Here is an 18,142-nt window from a genome sequence, read left to right as displayed (position 1 = left end):
TGAAGTTCAAACCAACCTACATTTTGGTAGTACATGTTCATCAAACAAAGTAACTCTGAGGTTTTAACCTTGTCATTTTTTTCTACTCCATATATAGCTATACACAGAACAGTCTGAGGACATGAAGGTGACTAAAACGCCTAAGAAGTTTTAGTAAAGCAAAAGAAAGGCTATGATGATCTGTATTTTAAAGGGGAAGATGTCCCTGTTGTAAAATGGGTATGGAAAATCTGTCTGCTTTCTACTTTTGAACAGGGAAGGCTGTGGTAAAATTTCCAGTTTTGCTGTCAAAATGGCCTTGGCAACTCTTTGTGGAGGAAAGATCATGGGCAAATGAAGATGTAAGTCTTCCGGGTGACATTGTTAAACTGTTCATCACTTGTATTTGGAGAGATAACAGTACAGGTAGGAAAAGAAGGAATCAGAATAAATTATGGATTTGAAAGACCTTCATTGCTTTGTGTGTCCAAAACAATAATAACTGACTTAATGAGCTCATTGTTTGCCACAGTGAGCTAGGAGTAGGTAAAAAGCTGATCTTGCATCACTTGTCAAATGACAACCTTCCATATGTCATCCATACCCACATCCTGCAAATTTTTTCACACAAATGAAAGCTCCAGAAGGTGTCTTGGGCCAATACTGAAGCGCTTAAGCTTCCCATAAACTATGGCAGACAAAGAGTGCAACTGCAGAATAAAGGCTGTCCAGTCTTGTTAATTCATGCAGCTGATTAAAGACCCAAGTTGAACAGCTCTTAATGCCTCCCAGAGGCATTCAGTTTTCAGCTGGGAAAAGTGTACCTAAAACCATTGCAACTTTAATTTTTTCTTCAAGGTTAAGCCAACTATACAGAATTTTATGAGTCCATGATAGTGCATTCTGCATGTCCTTTCAGGTTGCTTCATTTATATCTTAACTCTACACTGAGAAGTTACGGTAAGTTTGCTCCCCCCAGAAAAAACAGACAATGGCAACAGACAATGTCTCAGTAGCAAATCACACTGCAAGTGGAAGCACCTACAACATTTCAGGAAAGAGTGAGGGTTTTGCAGTGTTTTATAAAGGTCTTAGGAGACTCTGTTAACAGTAAGGCAACATAAAAGCCAGAGTAAAACCTTAAAAGGGCACACAAGTAGTGCATCTGTGTAAAACTCAGAGTACAGCCACACAGCTTTCATTATTCATTTTTATCAACACAGCAATTGGTGAGTCCATCAAACTCTCACATTCAAGCTCAAGGTTGAACAAGCCACTTCCATTCTTAACTTTAACAAGGTCACATGTGCTGCCCAACCTACTGAATCACTGGGTAAATTATTCCAGCTCTTGAATAACTTATATTTCCTAAAGCCTGTTTTGAACAAGAAACGTGGAATACTTATGAGAACAGCATATTTCCAAGTTATTTTGTTGGAAATTCAAGTCAGCAGTAATTTTAGAGTATCTAAGGTTCACTGATGGCAAAGAATTTCCAACACACGGCGTGTTATCAGAAGGGTCTCTGATATTAAAATATAATGAGTTGGGCCACGCAGTTCCTCAGCAGACACATGGACTCAATTTTCAGTTTGTACCTAAACAGAGCATGCCAAATTTCTTCCTTTATACCTAAACACTCTTTTCAGATTATAGAATCATAGAATCAATCAGGTTGGAAGAGACCTCCAAGATCATCCAGTCCAACCTAGCACCCATCCCTGTCCAATCAACCAGACCATGGCACTAAGTGCCTCATCCAGGCTTTGCTTGAACACCTCCAGGGACAGCAACTCCACCACCTCCCTGGGCAGCCCATTCCAATGCCAATCACTCTCTGCCAACAACTTCCTCCTAACATCCAGCCTAGACCTCCCCAGCACAGCCTGAGACTGTGTCCCCTTGTTCTGTTGCTGGTTGTCTGGGAGAAGAGTCCAACCTGGCCACAGCTTTCCTTCAGGTAGTTGCAGACAGCATTATGAAAGCTCAAGAAGAACATCTTCATATACAACTTATTACTCCAGTTCTCAGTCCAAATGCTGAAAAAGTAGACTTCAAGTGTTCTGAAATTTGTTTTTCCTATTTATTGTTTTTATCCAGGTCACAGAGTTTTCAAAATGTGTAGTGATGGCAACACAGAGAATGCCTACCTTATCCACATTCATTCTTTTAAATGATGCCTGCAGGAGTTTGAAGTTGTGAATGTATTCATGCTCCAACTTTGCCTGAAACTTTACTTTCTTCAAGCTAATGCACCCTGGGAACAACATGTCCATGAACTGGCAGTAAGCTGCTCCTATAACAAGAGAAAAAGATAGTTATAAAAAACCCAATATCAGATTATTCCAAGGACACCTTCTGCTTAGATATTTGCAATGGGTTTGATGTGATTAGGAATCAAACTAGAATATTCCCTACAGGAAATGGAGCCTTCTGGCAAGTTAAAAACATCAGATGACATATTTCCATCTACTCATAGAAAGCTTCATAAACACAATTAGTTATTCAAAACTCATCCTTAGCAGGACTACTAGCAGATATGTAGCAACAGCAAAATGACACTGCAATTAAAAGCATGGACCTACAGATAATGTATGGCTTGGCTAAACTCATTGCTATTTAACTTAATGCAAAAGGATTATTATGCAATCATTTCATGTTATAAATTGAATTTGTTCCTAACTCTGTCCTTTCATCCTCCCCATACCCCAATTATAAGCTTTACTCTGATACCAAAGTAATTGCCTGGAGACCTTGAAAATGCACTGCACAACCTTTCATCTAGATCCTTTTAGAAAACGAGAAGCCCAAAGTGTTCACAGGAGATTTTCTCCTTCTGCTGGTAACACAAATTCCATCTGCATGCCTTCAGATACAGTCTTACAAGCTTTAAGGCTCTCGTTATGGTATTTCCTTGTGTTTCCTTCCCATCGTGCTGGCAGGAGTTTCTGTGTCTTTGCCAGCCAGGAGGTGGTCCTGGGTCTGCACAGCACCGGAGGGCAGAAAGCACTGGACTGCATCCACATGACAGCACGAACCTGGTCTCCGATACATCGAAGCTGGCTGCTGGGCTGTTTCCACAACAGAGGGATTTTATTACACTGGCAAACCCCATTCATTGTAACTCTCCTTCCTGAGCTACAGAGGCAGCCTACCAACGTGGACCGAAGTAAACACTGGGATCTGCAATGAGAGGAAACTTCCCAACTCCCTGCCTGGCACAGCAACAGGAGAACGTAAAAATATCACTGCAGCCAAGAGAGATTACCTGATTTTGGACATGTAGGTTATGTACATATTTAGTATTATATAGGTATGTATTTATAATTTAAAACTATACCTTCTAAAGCTTGTAGCTGTCACATTACATTTGAATGTCAAGCATCAGCACAGGAGAATGGGGACAACACTTTCCATGCTGCCCATAGCTGAGATTTCCCGGGGGGTAGCAGACAGAACAGCCCTCCTCTAAGAGATGCAAAACTGCAATGTCCTTATCCCAGCCTCAGCACATGGAAGTGTGGTCCTCTGCACACTGGACAGCACTTGAGGCTGCACAACTGAGGCTTCAAGGCAGGTGCATTACAGGAAAGGAATATCTTTAACAGAATGCATAGAAGCTGGCAGCAGAGATAACGATATGGCTTGTGACATATCTCTTGCATAATTTACATGAACAAAAGGATTTTCATGCCACTATATTTTATTCAAGACTTTAAAACTTCCCTACATTTTCTAGAAAAAAAAAAAGAACATAAAAACTGAAGGTAAAAAAAAACAACACCCCTAAACCTTAGCAAATCTATACAGAGGAGCTGAAAACATACTGCCTGTCCAGAACCACAGAATTGCTTTGGTTGGAAAAGACCTTTAAGATCATTGAGTCCAACCATAAGTCTAACACCACCACGGCCATTAAACCCCATCCCAAAGTGCCACATCCACACATTTCTTGAACATCTCCAGGGACAATGACTCCCCCACCTCCCTGAGCAGCCTATTCCATTGGTTCTCACAACAAATTTGTCTTTTATGTCCAAAAAACTTTTCTATGCATAAACATGCACACACACAAACAGAAATAACCTGAAAGCTACTCAAATGGCTGATGAGAACTACAGCTGGTAGGACTGTAGAAGAGTGATCAATGTTGAAAACCTCTTAGCCTGTGTTATTTAACAGGCAATTTAGAACCAGTGGCTAAACATCCTTTTGTGTTTTGATTCTGTTCTATAGAATATTGATGCAACATTAGTTCCAGAGGAGAGTCACAGGGCAGGCTCTGGGCTGTGAACATGGCTGTGTTGATTGTAAACCCAGCAGCCACCACTTTGGGCTGGAGCTGGAAAAAGCCCTGCAGCATCACAGTCTGCAGGTGCTGCCTGGGCTTCCCACACCATGCTCAGGGCAGAGCACCAGAGGGGACTGGACTCATGGGGTTGGGCAGGCAGGCCGCTGCCAGAAGAGGGGAAGGGATGCTTGGGCACAATTAAGATACAAAGAACAAACTGAGAAATGAAAAGATGGTTTAAAGCTATTACAGTTGAGGAGTTTTGACACATGCGGTGATAAGGCTGAAAATCTCCATGAAACCAAGTTCAAGAGGGACATAGAACTGCTTGAGAGAGTCCAGCACAGAGCCATAAAGATGATGAAGGGAATGGACCATCTCTCTTATGAGGAGAGCCTGAGGGAGCTGGGGCTCTTTAGCCTGGAGAAGAGGAGTCTGAGAGGTGACCTCATTGATGTTTACAAACATGTAAAGGGTGAGTGCCAGGAGGATGCAGCCAGGCTCTGCTGGGTGATGCCTGATGACAGGACAAGGGGCAATGGGTGGAAGCTGAGGCATAGGAAGTTTCTTGTAAACATGAGGAGAAATTGTTTCCCTGTGAGGGTGGCAGAGCACTGGAACAGGATGCCCAGGGGCTTGTGGAGTCTTCCCCTCTGGAGATATTCAAGACCTGCCTGGACACGTTCCTGTGTGTTCTGGTCTAGGTGATCCTGCTCTGGCAGGGGAGTTGGACTGGATGAGCTTTCGAGGTCCCTTCCAGCCCCTGACATTCTGTGATTCTGGGAGATCTATGAAATCAGAATAATACTGCAGCATTTTCAGAGCTGCAGCTAATCTTTCCCAGGGCTCAGAGTGCTGAACTCATTCTAGCTTTCGTCCTATACTTTTCATCTTCTGTCCTATTCTCTTCTTTGCCTGCTGTGTTCACTTCCCAGACCGTCCATACTGACTCTGCTCTGAAGCATATGCACTCTGCACCACTGCAGATTTTCAGCTCTTCTCCTTTCCCCTCTTCCATCTGGAGGACCATGACTTCACAAATGCAAACATGTATTTTCTTATTAATGCTAAACCACTTCTGCTTCTGACTATTTAAAGCACAGAGGAATTAAAGGAGATAAAAATGAAGACAAGAGAATCCTCTTTGCAACCAGTTTTTATGCTGTCAGCTTTCTAGATTTCAGCTGGAGGGAAACCCCTCGAGTTTTTGGGGTTAATTTTGCATTTATGTTCACATATTTATCAAGTAAAAAGGCAAATATTATTTGCAAACTGACTTCTTTATTAGTGTGCTAACTGTAGTATGTTTAAAGAAGTTAGTAGAAATATTTTGAAAGCAGCTCAGGTTTTGCCAAAATGCTATTTGCTGCCAGCAGGGGCAGCCAGGTCAGTCTGCCACAGTGTCAGAAGAGGCTGGTGCAGGTCAAGAGAGGTGATTCTGCACCTTCACTCTGCTCTTGTGAGACCACACCTTGAATGCCATGTCCAGTTCTGGCATCCCCAGTATAAGAAGGACATAGAGATGTTGGAGTGAGTGCAGAGGAGGGCCACAAATGTGATCCAAGGACTGGAGCATCTCTGCTATGGGGACAGGCTGAGGCAGCTGGGATTGTTCAGCCTGGAGAAGACTCCAGAGGGACCTTAGAGCAGCTTTCCAATACCTGAGGGGATCCTAGAGGAATGCTGGACAGGAACATTTCATAAGGATATCTAGCAATAAGACAAGATGGAATGGTTTTAAGCTGAAGGAGAGTAGGTTTAGACTGGATCTTAGGAAAAAGTTCTTCAGTATGAGGGTGGGGAGAGTCTGGAAATGGTTGCCCAGAGAGGAGGTGTCCAAGGACAGGTTGGATGAGGCCTCGAGAAGCAGAGTCTAGCTGAGAGGCATCCCTGCACATCATGCAGAGGTTGGAGTAGATGATCTCTAAGGTCCTTTCCAGTCTAAGCCATTCTAGGATTCTAAGACTGTGTCCCTCCTCATTCACCCCTGCAGTGTCTGGCAGCAAGATCCCAGAAGGTCACATAAACCCTCATCAGCCAGCACAGGAACGAACACAAAGGGCCCAAGAACAGACAGAGCTGCTTCACTTTAACTCTGCTGTCCAAAACACAGCAAAAAGAGCTCAGTGCTCCACTGGAGATTTGCTCTAAGTGCTTAGTAATAATTTTGTTCTCAAATGGCAAGCAATTCATGTTTAAACATCTTAACCAGGACTCAGCTGAACTGATTTTCACATATTTGATACTTGAAAAATCCCATTTGGGATTTCTGTCATGAGAACTGTCTGTTTGTGTGCTTTAAGGAAATACTTTTCAGCTTATCTAAAATCAAATCCAGTCACATTACATACAAGTTCCTTCAAATTATTCATTCCCTCCAAAGCTGCAGTAACTTGACCACGCAGTTGGAAAATGCAGGATGACTTCTACATGGATTAGTCACCAGCGCTGGAGCGATGGTTGCTGGTGCTGACGGGGAGCTGCACACACCCAGAAGTGCTGTTGCTGGGGTGACAACAACAAAAAAGCAGCTCCTTGGCAAGGAGCACGTGTGACAGCATGGTTTTGATAAGAGAGAAGAAAAACCCACACAAACACCAGCAATCACTGTTTACAGCAGAGCGGCACTCAGGGCTTGCCTTTTGCTTCAGGCTTCCTAGAGCTGCTTCCTTGGGAGCGATGTAAAGGCAGGCAAACAGCAGTAGGTTCTTGACTTTCAGAGCCCAGATTTTCAGTTAGATTCCAAATATGGTTGTTCTGACACTCAAGGTTTGTGGTTTGGTTGTTTTTGTTGTGGGGCTTTGGGTTTTGTTTGTTTGTTCATTTACGGGGGGAGTTGTTTGGGTGTGTTTGGGGTTTTTTGCTTGTTTGTTTAGCTGGGTTTTTTTTGGTGGTGGTGGGTTTGTTTATTTTTGCCTTTACTTAAAGTGTTCATGTCTGTGAGCATGAAGTTGTGTTACACATAGCTCTCATGTTTAAAACAATAACACAACTTCTGTTGAGTTCTCCACTACACTCTTCAAATTACATAGACTTGGAGAACGGCAGGGGATGGAAGGGACACCCAAAGATCATCCAGTCTAATCCTTGTGCTACAGCAGGGTTACCTAAACCAAATCACCCAGGAACATGTCCAGGTAGATTTTGAATGTCTCCAGAGCTGGAGGCTGCACCAACTCTCAGGGCAGCCTTTTCCAGTATTCTGTCACCCTCAAAGCAAAAGATTTTCCCTCGTGTTTGTGTGGAACCTCCTGTGTGCCTGTCTGCCCCATTGCCCCTTGTCCCCTTCATGGATATCACTGAGAACAGTCTGGCTTCATCCTCCTGACACTCACCCATTCACTTTCATAAGCACTGATGAGATCCCTCAGTCTTCTCCAAGCACTTTTTTTTAGCATTTCCAGCAGCACCTCTGTGACCCAGCATACAGATCAACAAAATTCTCTCTCTCTCCAACTAAAGAAACAACCACTCAGTGTAAGAGGTCTCAGTCCATCCCCCAGTCAATGTCCAAGCCCACACCAATCTACTGCCTGCTTAATCCACGGGACTGTGCAGGAAAGCAACACACACCACAGCCTACAGAACACTGTCCCTCCTGCAACCTTATGGTGGTCACTGAGATGCTGAATCAAAGAATGTATCTGATTGGAAGAGACCTCCAAGATCATCCTGCCAAACTGCACTGAAGGGTCAACACTAAACCTTGAGGCACCAAAGTTCCATGGAGACATGAGGAGAAATTTTTTTCACTGTGAGTGACAGAACACTGGAACAGGCTGCCCAGGAGGGTTGCAAAGTTCATGAGTGTAAGTTACAGCATAAGAGGTTCCACCTCAACACAAGGGGGAACTTCTTGGCTGTAAGGGTCACAGAGCACTGGCACAGGCTCCCCAGGGAGGCTGTGGAGTCTCCTTCCTTGAAGACTTCCAAGGCCTGCCTGGATGCGTTCCTCTGTGATCTGTGCTAGATTGTGTGGTCCTGCTCTGGCAGGGAGGTTGGACTTGATGATCTCCTTGGGCCCCTTCCAACCCCTGACATCCTGTGAGCCTGATCCTGTGGAGTCTCCCTCTCTGGAGATATTCAAAACCTGCCTGGACGTGTTCCTGTGTGATCTGGTATAGATGATCCTGCTCTGGCAGGACGTTGGACTGGATGAGCTTTTAAGGTCCCTTCCAGCCCCTGACATTCTGTGATTCTGTAAACCATGTCCCTAAACACCAGGTCCACAGATCACTTGAACACCTCCAGGGAAAGTGACTCCACTATCATCCTGGGCAGACTGTTCCAATGTTTGATAACCCTTTCAGTGAAGACAGATTTCCTAACATGCAGCTTAAACCTCCCCTGGTGCAGCTTGTAGCTATCTCCTCTAGTCCTGTCAATTGCCACCAAGAAGCAGCTGCCCCCTCCATGCTCCAGCCTTCCTTCACAGAATCACAGAATTTCTCAGATTGGAAAAGACCTTCAAGATCATTGAGTCAAATCATCAGTTTCACACTAACAAGTCCTTGACTAAACCAAACCCCTCAGCACAACATCTAATCACTATGAATCACTATGGTTGGAAGAGACCACCAGGATCAGCCAGTCCAACCTTCATCCCAGCATCCTTAATCACCAGACCATAGCCTCAAGTGCCACATCCACTCTCCTTTTAAACACCTCCAGGGATGGTGACTCCACCACCTCCCTGGGCAGCCTGCTCCAGTGCCTGACCAACTGCTCAGTAAAGAACTTCCTCTCAGCATCCAACCTAAACCTCCCCTGATGCAACTTGAGGCCATTTCCTCTTGGCCCAGTTCCCTCAGCCGCTCCTCATGGGTCATGTTTGCCAGACCTCTCACTTTCAGGTAGCAGTAGAACTGTACATGTGTCTAAGTGACACCTGCTTCAGAAAGCCCTCCTGTATTCCACACAGCTGGGGCACCTCACAATCAGTTTGGTTGGAAAAGCCCCTTAAGATCGAGTCCAGGCCAGAATATCCACTGATCATTCCCTGTAACACGTGGGAAGGAGGTTTCCCCTGGGTCAACTTGTATTCTCTCCTTCTTAAACATGTAAACTGCTAAGTTGCTCATAAATTGTACACAGTAGAGCTTTTAATACTTATTTTTTTAGCAATATTTTTTTTAAGCTCATTAATTTTTAAATGGGAAAGTCAGAATAATTCTGGAAAACACAGCTCCCATTTAACTTAAAATAGCTGCACAGCTCATCAGGCCTAAAAAAAGTAGCATGCAAAATCTAACAAGATCTTTTAAAAGAGGGGAGGTCAAGCAACTGACTGCGAGTGCAATGAGTAATTAAGCAGTAATTTATAAACAGTAATCTTTCCAAAGTAAAAACCTTCTTTAAGTTCTATTCCTCCTGAATTCTTAATGAATGACATCTAAGAGAAAAACAAATTAAAAAACCATTGCCTGGGAATCTCCTGAGATGGCTTTGCAAGCTTCCTCAGAAAGTTTTGGAAGTGATCTTAAATCTGATCATTTACATCCATTGTATCCCTCTAATCCTAAACATCATATGGAAGACATTAGAGAGTTATTGACACGAAGCATCCTCTGTGCTGCATGACCTCAGGACAACACACCTGTTGTTCCTTCAAACAGAGTGCAAGTGGGAGGCCTGGAACACAAACCCTACAAGGAGAGGCTGAGGGAGCTGGGGTTGTGCAGCCTGGAGAACAAGAGGCTCAGGAGTGACCTCATTGCTGCCTACAACTATCTGAGGGGAGGCTGTAGCCACATGAGGTTGGTCTCTTCTCCCAGGCAACCAGCAACAGAACACAGGAGGTTCAGGCTGGATGTAAGGAGGAAGTTCTTCACAGAGAGAGTGATTTGCATTGGAATGGGCTCCATCCCTGGAGATGTTCAAGAAAAAACTGGATGAGGCACTTAGTGCCATGGTCTGCTTGGCTGGATAGGGTTGGGTGCTAGGTTGGACTGGATGATCTTGGAGGTCTCTTCCAACCTGGTTGATTCTACAATTCAATGTTTTAAGCACGTTTCCAAGTTGCTCTATAGACACAGCCTTTGCAAGGCTGCAAACTGTAGAGAACCCAAACCCACTGATGCTGAAACATGCTTCAGCTCTGCAGGCACCAGCACAGTGGGCTGTACAGAAATCATGCCGGCACCAATTGCTCCAACAGCATCCTACAGTGCAGATTTCAGTAGCACACCTGTTGGAAGATACGGACTCATGTGGTACTGAGCAAAATACACCTTCTGAGCCATGACAAAACTCTGGCAACTAAACCACAGAATACAGCCCACTGGCCTGAGTATATGTAGACAAACAGCACACAAAAGGAAGTCCTTCTTACCATCTCTCTGTCAGGACAGTACCCTTCTCCAGTCACCTCAGCCCTACTGGGGCTGGTGACCAGTCCCAAGGCACAGAGTCCCAGTGTGCAGTCCCTGGATGCAAAGACCTTGGACAGTCTATATTCTCCCCACACAGTAATAGTCACAAAGGATAAGAGGCTGCAGAAAACGTGATGGAGCTCTCCCCCAAGCCCTGAGCTGGAGTTAAAAAAACAACAAAGATGACATCTGCCCTGTCCTCACACTGTCTGCCTTCCTGCAAGAACAGGATGGTGGAGTACCAAGAAAAGGTATGTAGAGACTATGTATTTTCACAGGAGGAATGCCAACTGTACTAGCTACAGCAGTCACCACATGAAAAAATCCCCTGTGGCAATATCCAGGACATCTGCAGGGAAACCATCACAGTCTGAAATGTGAAAATGCCAAACCACATGCGCTCTTTATAATGTAGCCATTTATTAAAGGCAAGAGGAAATAAACCCAGCCCGCCTTTAATCCTCGATCCTTGCACACAAATCCTGCAAGACAGAAGGTCTGCATGCACTGGAGGCCAGACAATTTGCAAGTTTATCATTCTAATGAGAATTCTGGAATGCAGGAGTGAGGGGAGAGGATTCTGTATCGCTTTAACCTCAAAGGATTACACGAGTATAGCTATGACAGAACTTACACCATGCTTCAGGCTGCGTTTTCCTTTCTACAGACATTTACCATTTCTAGCTTCCTTATTCATAATTTATACAGCTTGTACACTTCGTGTTGTCTCTTTTTAATTCATAGGCAAGCCCTCTCTAATCTCCTGCTGACTCTTATTTTGAATACACTCTCACGTAGCAGCCAAACACTCGTGAAAAGCCTTGAAACACATTCAGTTGGTATTCCCTATAGATGAAAAACAGCCTTGGTAAAGAAAATGCACTTACAAGCTGTTTAGTCAGAATTTTTCTTAAGAAGCCACTGTGTATTCATTACAGAAATAGCATGACTCCTAAGAAACAACTGGTGTCATAATTCATTTCCAACTCCAAGACTATGGGTGTTGCACATGGGATCCTACAGCACTAAATCTACTCGGTGGCTCTCCATTTTCATTCACGTAGCAATTTAAACACTCCCAAGTCTAATGCCCATCCAAAGGCAATTCTCCAGCCTGCAATGAACGCTGTGGGTGATACATTTCCTCCTCAGGTTAAGAGCCTTGCAGAAAGTCCAACTCAGAGACCAACAAGTGGCAAAATGACGCTCGCCTCAAGTGAAGAGAAGGGTATGGCTTTGAGATGTTCAGAGATTCTCTCTTGAGTTGTCAGAGCTAAATTACCAGAGGAGCTGCAGACTAAATTTAGACTCTCCAAGGCTGCATCCATCTATAACCTGGACTTTTTGGCACATTACAACTACAGCAGGCATTCAGAAAGCTCAGGGGACACTGCACTTTGCTTGGCCTACTTAGCAGGGACAAAAATGCATCTAAAGCTCCCAAAGAATACAAATACTTTATGACTAAGCCAACCTCTTCCTTTGCTGCTCCTCATCCCAGCAGCTCTGTTCCTGTCAAATGGCAGGTGGGGAACAGGCTGGTACTGCCACAGGATGTGTATTATCAAAGCTCCTTCAACACAGCAATAAGAAATGACTGATTTTTCTGTCTTCATTATGAATTGTCACGTTAAGCTTTAGGTATTCTCTAATAAGGCCTTTAGTAAATTATTTCCTACTGTTAAAGCTCAGAATTCCAAAAGTATTGCTAGGTTGGCTGTAAAATGTGAGCATCTGAGTGTTTGCCACATCTAGGCAGCTCAAAGTAATACCCTCAAGCTTTTAATTCAAACTTAGCATCCTCCCACGTCCACCCCTGCTTCCATCCCTCCCTTTTTTTTTTCCTTCTTGCCTTCCTTTTAGCTTTATCTGACTTTTCAATTGCTCCTTATTAGCAAAAATGAACAAGAATTGATTAGTCATATAACAGCATGACAAATCTTAATGCCCCTTTTTCCCCTCCTCAAAAAATGATGCCTATGCAATTTTAGAGCAGGTTATAAAACAAAAATCAGTTACAGCAGCTCTGCAGTTCCCTGCTAATGCTGTGAAATGCTACACAGTTATAAAGAGTTTCCCACATATTCCTTCCCTTTGAAGTCCTGGAGAAATGCTAGAGTATTTTATGGCAGCTAATGTTAAGCTGCATGAAAGCTGCCAATGCTCCAAGGAACGTCAGCATGAACGAGTCAGATCAGCCGTTCCCAACTGTGGTCTGCACTGCTTGCCTGGTCATTTGTGCTACTGTTCCCCCAGTATCTATCCTGCAAACTACACTGGAAGTACATTAAACAAACTACTTGGTGTTTACACAGTAAACTATATTAAATACAGCTAGATTCCCAAAGCTTTTTGTTCATCTTGAGTTCCCACATCTGTGGGTCTTGCATGTGAGAAATCAACTCTTCAGTCTGAAATGGAAAGGACCTCCTAGCTCCTAAGACTACTGGGGCTATGGTGACTGCCATCATCTAGCAGAGGTACTAGAATGCTTCCTCAGGTAAGGAACTACATTAAAGCCTCTCGTTGGGCTGTAATGTCAAAGGAAGAACGTGCAAGTATCGACCTCAGCTATCAAACCAAATGGCCAAAGTCAAGTTTACGGCTTCGACCCGCTAATAAATGAATGTAAATGCAGTAGATAACAGCAATTAATACAGTCCAGGAAGTTCTAAAGGAATAAAAGCTTTAATTTTATACAGGATGGAGCTCTAAATAAGATGACCCTCTTAAAAAAAGCTTTTCCCTTGTGGTGCGTCCCAAAATCCTCACTGGAGGTCACAGAAAAAGTTGTGCAAGGAGCTGTGTAATGAAACGGGACAGTAGATCTGTGACAATTTCCATGCCTTTCTCCTGCCAGCCTCAGCCAGCTGAAGCCTCTCAATGTGATCTTCTTAAAGATATTTAACTCGCTGTAACTGCACAATTGGAGTTTCTTAGATCACCTCTCCCCTACTCTGGAAAAGGATTTGGGGTTGGTATTTTTTCGTAAGGCCACACACATTTAACTTGATGGAGAATTCACTTCAAAAGCTTCCTTTCAACTGTTTATGAGCATATAAATAGCTATGCAGGAACAAGTCAATAACTTGTCTCGTATGCTTCCTGTTTCAAACAATGGCAAGCACTGGGCATTTGGGGATAAAAATGTCCATTTCTTTCCATCTCCTTAAAAGTCTGCCTGTGTATCTATATATACAGCTATATCCATATGTGCACACACACATCCCTATCTGAGTTATTTCCTTCATGTTTAAGTCACCCAAAGAGAATACTTAGGCTGACTTCCACATGTGTAAAGGTAACAGCTAAATATAAACAGCTAAATATAAAATTTAACAACTGACAGAAAAATTATTTCCCATGTCCTATGTCTTTAGTTATTTATATCATTTACTTACAGAATCACAGAAGCATCCAGGTTGGAAAAGCCCCTCAGGATCACCAAGTCCAACCTAGAACCCTACACTGCAAGATTCACCTTAAACCCTAAGCACTACATTCAAATGACCCTTAAACACATCCAAGGTGGGTGACTCAACCACCTCCCTGGAAAGCTCATTCCAGTCCCTGACCACTCTCTCCACGAAAAAGTTTTTCCTAATGTCCAATCTAAACCTCCCAAGCCTCAGCTTGAGGCCATTCCCCCTTGTTCTGTCTCCAATCACCTGTGAGAAAAGACCAGCAGCAGCCTCTCCACAATGTCCCTTCAGGTAGTTGTAGACAGCAATGAGGTCTGCCCTCAGCCTTCTCTTCTCCAAACTAAGCATCCCCAGCTCCCTCAGACACTCCTCCTAAGATTTATTCTCTAAGCCCTTTCCCAGCTTTGTTGCACCTTCTCCAGCACCTCTAACAAACCTTAACCTGCATTTCTTCAGCCTCAATTTTATAGTCATTCTGCAAGTCTGCTTCTGCAGTTGAACTTTGTTACATTTTCAAGAGCAGGCTATGGGGCAATCACCCTCAAAGGGATTTCTGTACCTCTCATGGAATATCTCTCTGACAGAAAACTGATCCAGAATGGTAGGTAAATTCAAATATACATCTAAGCTAGACCAATAAATAGCTGACACATGGCAATGTGGTTTCAGTTCTATGTACTTCGAGAACTGCCTTCATCACACTAAGATACACCCAGCATGTCTGCTGTCCAGAAGTAGTAACCCGAGTTAGATCTTCTCCAACACAAACATCTTCACAATTATAAATCACAGTAAGAAACCAGAGGCATCAGTATCCTCAGTGAAGCACCAGACTTTGTTTCATTTTCAGCCTTCATCTAGTAACATACCCTACTGTTTAACACTGGTTTTGCAGTCACCACCCTGATTAACCAAGCTGTCCAAAGTATTCAAAACACCATCCTTTTTTTCAGGGCTCAGTACCAAATTCGATTGCAACAAAAAGTTCAGTTACACTTAAAGAGAAACAGATAAGGGCAGCATCCATGGAAACCACCAAAGCTTGGAGCTGGAGATCTGGCCCACAGAATGCTCCTCACACAGACATCTCCTGGGGTGGGTTTTGGTGTCTCAGGCAGAAGCTGGTGTTTGGGTTTGCTTCCATCTGAGCGTTCCCTGTTTGCTGTAACCACCAGAAGTGGCTGAGGAGCCACCTCCAGTGGGTCTTGGTGGTCTGCTGGTGGCGATATCTGCCTCAAAGTCAGAAATTCTTCACAGTGAGGGTGGGGAGGCACTGCAACAGGTTGCCAGGGAGGTCATGGATGTCCCTGGAGGTGCTCACGACAAGGTTGGGTGGGTCCTGGAGCAACCTGGTCTAGTGGGAGATGTCACTGCCCATGGCATGGGGGTTAGAACTGGATGATCTCAGAGGTCCCTTCCAGCCCAAACCACTCTAGGCAGATTTCCTTGATGAACCTCTGAAACCCTCACAGCAGCTAGAGGCTTATTTCCTCAAATCCATGGTTTTCCTCACAGCCACACTTGCAGTCTTTTCCTGCAAACATCAGCAGGTACTTGATGACCCTTAGCTGGAAGGAAAAGGTGCTGGAGAGTTTTGTGCACCCAGGGTGTCAGCTGTCTGTCTCTTATTCAGCTGGGTCCATTTGAAAACATACCACCCAGTAGCTTTAAAACACAAAAGCTTCCCACTGTGCTCTTTTCTTGCGTAGCCAACCTTTTTATTGCTCCTATGCATCTTCTGCTACATTTGTCCCCTTCACCTCTGCATCTGTTAGGCTTTCTCAAGGCACCTTATCTCTCCATGATTAATGTGACAGCAGGAAGGCTTTCTTTGCACATGCATTAGTCTCTTTTCTCAGAGCAACTGCTTTGTGTCCAAGTGAAAAGTTATCTATTTTCAACACATCAGACTTTTAAAGTGGTTTTAAAATAAACATTTGTAGAGCAGAACATGCTTTCTTACCTGAACAGAGCTGCTCCACTTTTGTGTAGTTTAAAGCTAATATATCATTAACCCATGCGATGATGTCATGTCTGCTCATAGTCTCTTGGGTTATAGAGGTAGAGTACACGTTGACCGCCATTCCCCAGCTAGGAAACAAACAAAAACAGAGCATTTGTGGTAACTGTTTGCTGGATGCAGGGAATTCACACTTCTTGTTCAAAAAGCAGAAGGAAAAGCTGTATCTCTGCACACAGTCTTCTCACCTGGACGGTGAGCGACCGCCATAGGTTGCCCAGGGAGGTCATAGATGGAGGCGTTCAAGGCCAAGTTGGATGAGGACCTAAGCGACCTGTTCTAGTGGAAGGTGTCTGTCGACACCAGGGGGGTTGGAACTAGGTGATCTTCAATGTTCCTTCCAACCCAAACTATTCTGTGAAGCTATTTATTGATAAAGAGGCCTCAATTGTTATCTTTTGATGATGCAACCTCCTCAGTGCCCTCTTGGAATCCTATTTCTCTGGCTGTCTTTATGAACTTAAAGACTAGACAAACCTCCTGTATTTTACTTCATAAGAAAAGAAAATTCTGAAAAGAAGCAGTCTAAGCTTACCCAGACAGGATTTCATCACAGTGCTGAACAGATACAGTGACCTGACATCTACCAATCGCATTTTTCCTACTGCAGGATGATCAGACTGCCTAAACCAGTATTTAATTCTCAGATAGCTTTTACAAGATGCAGCTGTTCTGCTTACTCAAATATGACTTCTTACTGAAACAAAGGCTTTCTAGATCATGTCTTCAGCTCCTAACAGTCACACAGTGACTTACAGACACCAGATAATCTTTTTTGTCAATTTCTCAACCTCTATCTTGAAAGTAACTGAGGCTTTCACCCCCGAATGTCTGGCTGGAGAGCTGCTGCAGAGCCCAATTCCTCTAAATCATTAGGAACATTTCCTCTCAGCTTAAAGCCCATTTGTTCCTCTGCCAACATTATCCTCCAGCTCTAATGGCTTTTTCTTACCGACAGCTGATTTCATAATGTGTTAGGGACAGCAGTCAGAGTCTGTCCCAATGGCCAGGTAGTCTACATTAAACAAATCAATCCTCCAAGTCTCTTATCAAGTCAGACCTTCACCTACTGGTCATGTCAGAAGTCTTCCATGAACATAGCGAAGCAGTTTTAAACTGTGTTCAGATAACATTTCACCAAGACCTTGGAAAATGACACTGCTGAAAATTTTCACAGCCATATCATCTTAAATGGATTCCTCCAGTCAAAGTCCTTTCCTGCAAGTAGGTAATTCATAGTAGCTTTTATCATAGCACGTAGACTGGAAACACATGCAACAAGATTTTATTCCTTGTTATTCTACACCAGTCACAACTTTCTGCTGCGAGACACTGCCAAGGAGTAAGGTGAGCACATTCGAGCTTCTCTCATCAACAAAGAGCTGAACCAAAATCATTCACAAAAAGAGTAAATAACTCTCCCAAGATTAGTGGCCCTCAAGAAGTCACTAGTAACAACCTCAGTATGGGGTGTCTCAGAAATGATCCAATAGTCAAAGCTGCACTATTATCCTCAGAAAGAAAGAGTTTGGTGGGGACTGTACATCTGTGTATCTAGAGACCTTGTAGTTATAACTGAACTGGCTAGTTTTGGTGCCAGTACTGCCATCACAGCTTCAAACCTCAGGAGCAGGATCTACTCTGTGGAATTTGAGGTCTGCATGGACTATTTCCACCATGAATTTACAGTTATAACCATTTGAAACTCGACAGCCAGTTCTGCAGAGAACACCAAGACCACAAGGTAACTCTGCCCATAGTTAGGCATGATGGAGAAAGTCAGTGTGAAAAACCCAGCAGCATGAAATCTGGCTCGGCAACATGCAGGTGCATAAATAGGTAAGAGAATGAATGTGAAATACAAGATTACCAAGTTCACAATATAGCTCACTCCTTAAGAAACACATCTCACAAACAGAAGATTGTTTGAATTGTCTCCATCTACCAACATTAACATCCAAAACATAAAAGCATGGAATTTGCCTAGGGAAGAGAGAGAAATCTGGCTCAAAACACTCATGCTCTGATAGTCAGGCTACTGCTGCCAGCAATTCACTCG

At 43.7% G+C, this 18,142-nt stretch overlaps 1 protein-coding gene across 3 annotated transcripts in view; it reads right to left on the bottom strand.

The window, feature by feature from the left end:
* MAPRE2 (microtubule associated protein RP/EB family member 2) overlaps positions 1-18,142 on the bottom strand; it is a 92,242-nt gene that overhangs the window by 22,589 nt on the left and 51,511 nt on the right. For 2 of the 3 annotated variants that reach the window (XM_064170686.1, XM_064170687.1), the window contains 2 exons: positions 16,027-16,154; positions 2,130-2,275 (listed from right to left, as the gene is read on the bottom strand). In XM_064170686.1, the coding sequence (XP_064026756.1) occupies positions 2,130-2,275; positions 16,027-16,154 (274 nt within the window). The remainder of the gene's footprint in view (positions 1-2,129; positions 2,276-16,026; positions 16,155-18,142) is intronic. The other variant, XM_064170688.1, reaches the window with a different exon arrangement.

The sequence above is a fragment of the Pogoniulus pusillus genome, chromosome 34 (genome assembly GCF_015220805.1).
Source record: "Pogoniulus pusillus isolate bPogPus1 chromosome 34, bPogPus1.pri, whole genome shotgun sequence".
Lineage (NCBI taxonomy): Eukaryota > Metazoa > Chordata > Aves > Piciformes > Lybiidae > Pogoniulus > Pogoniulus pusillus.
Note: the sequence above shows the minus strand (reverse complement) of the source record. Positions and strands in the feature narration are given on the sequence as shown.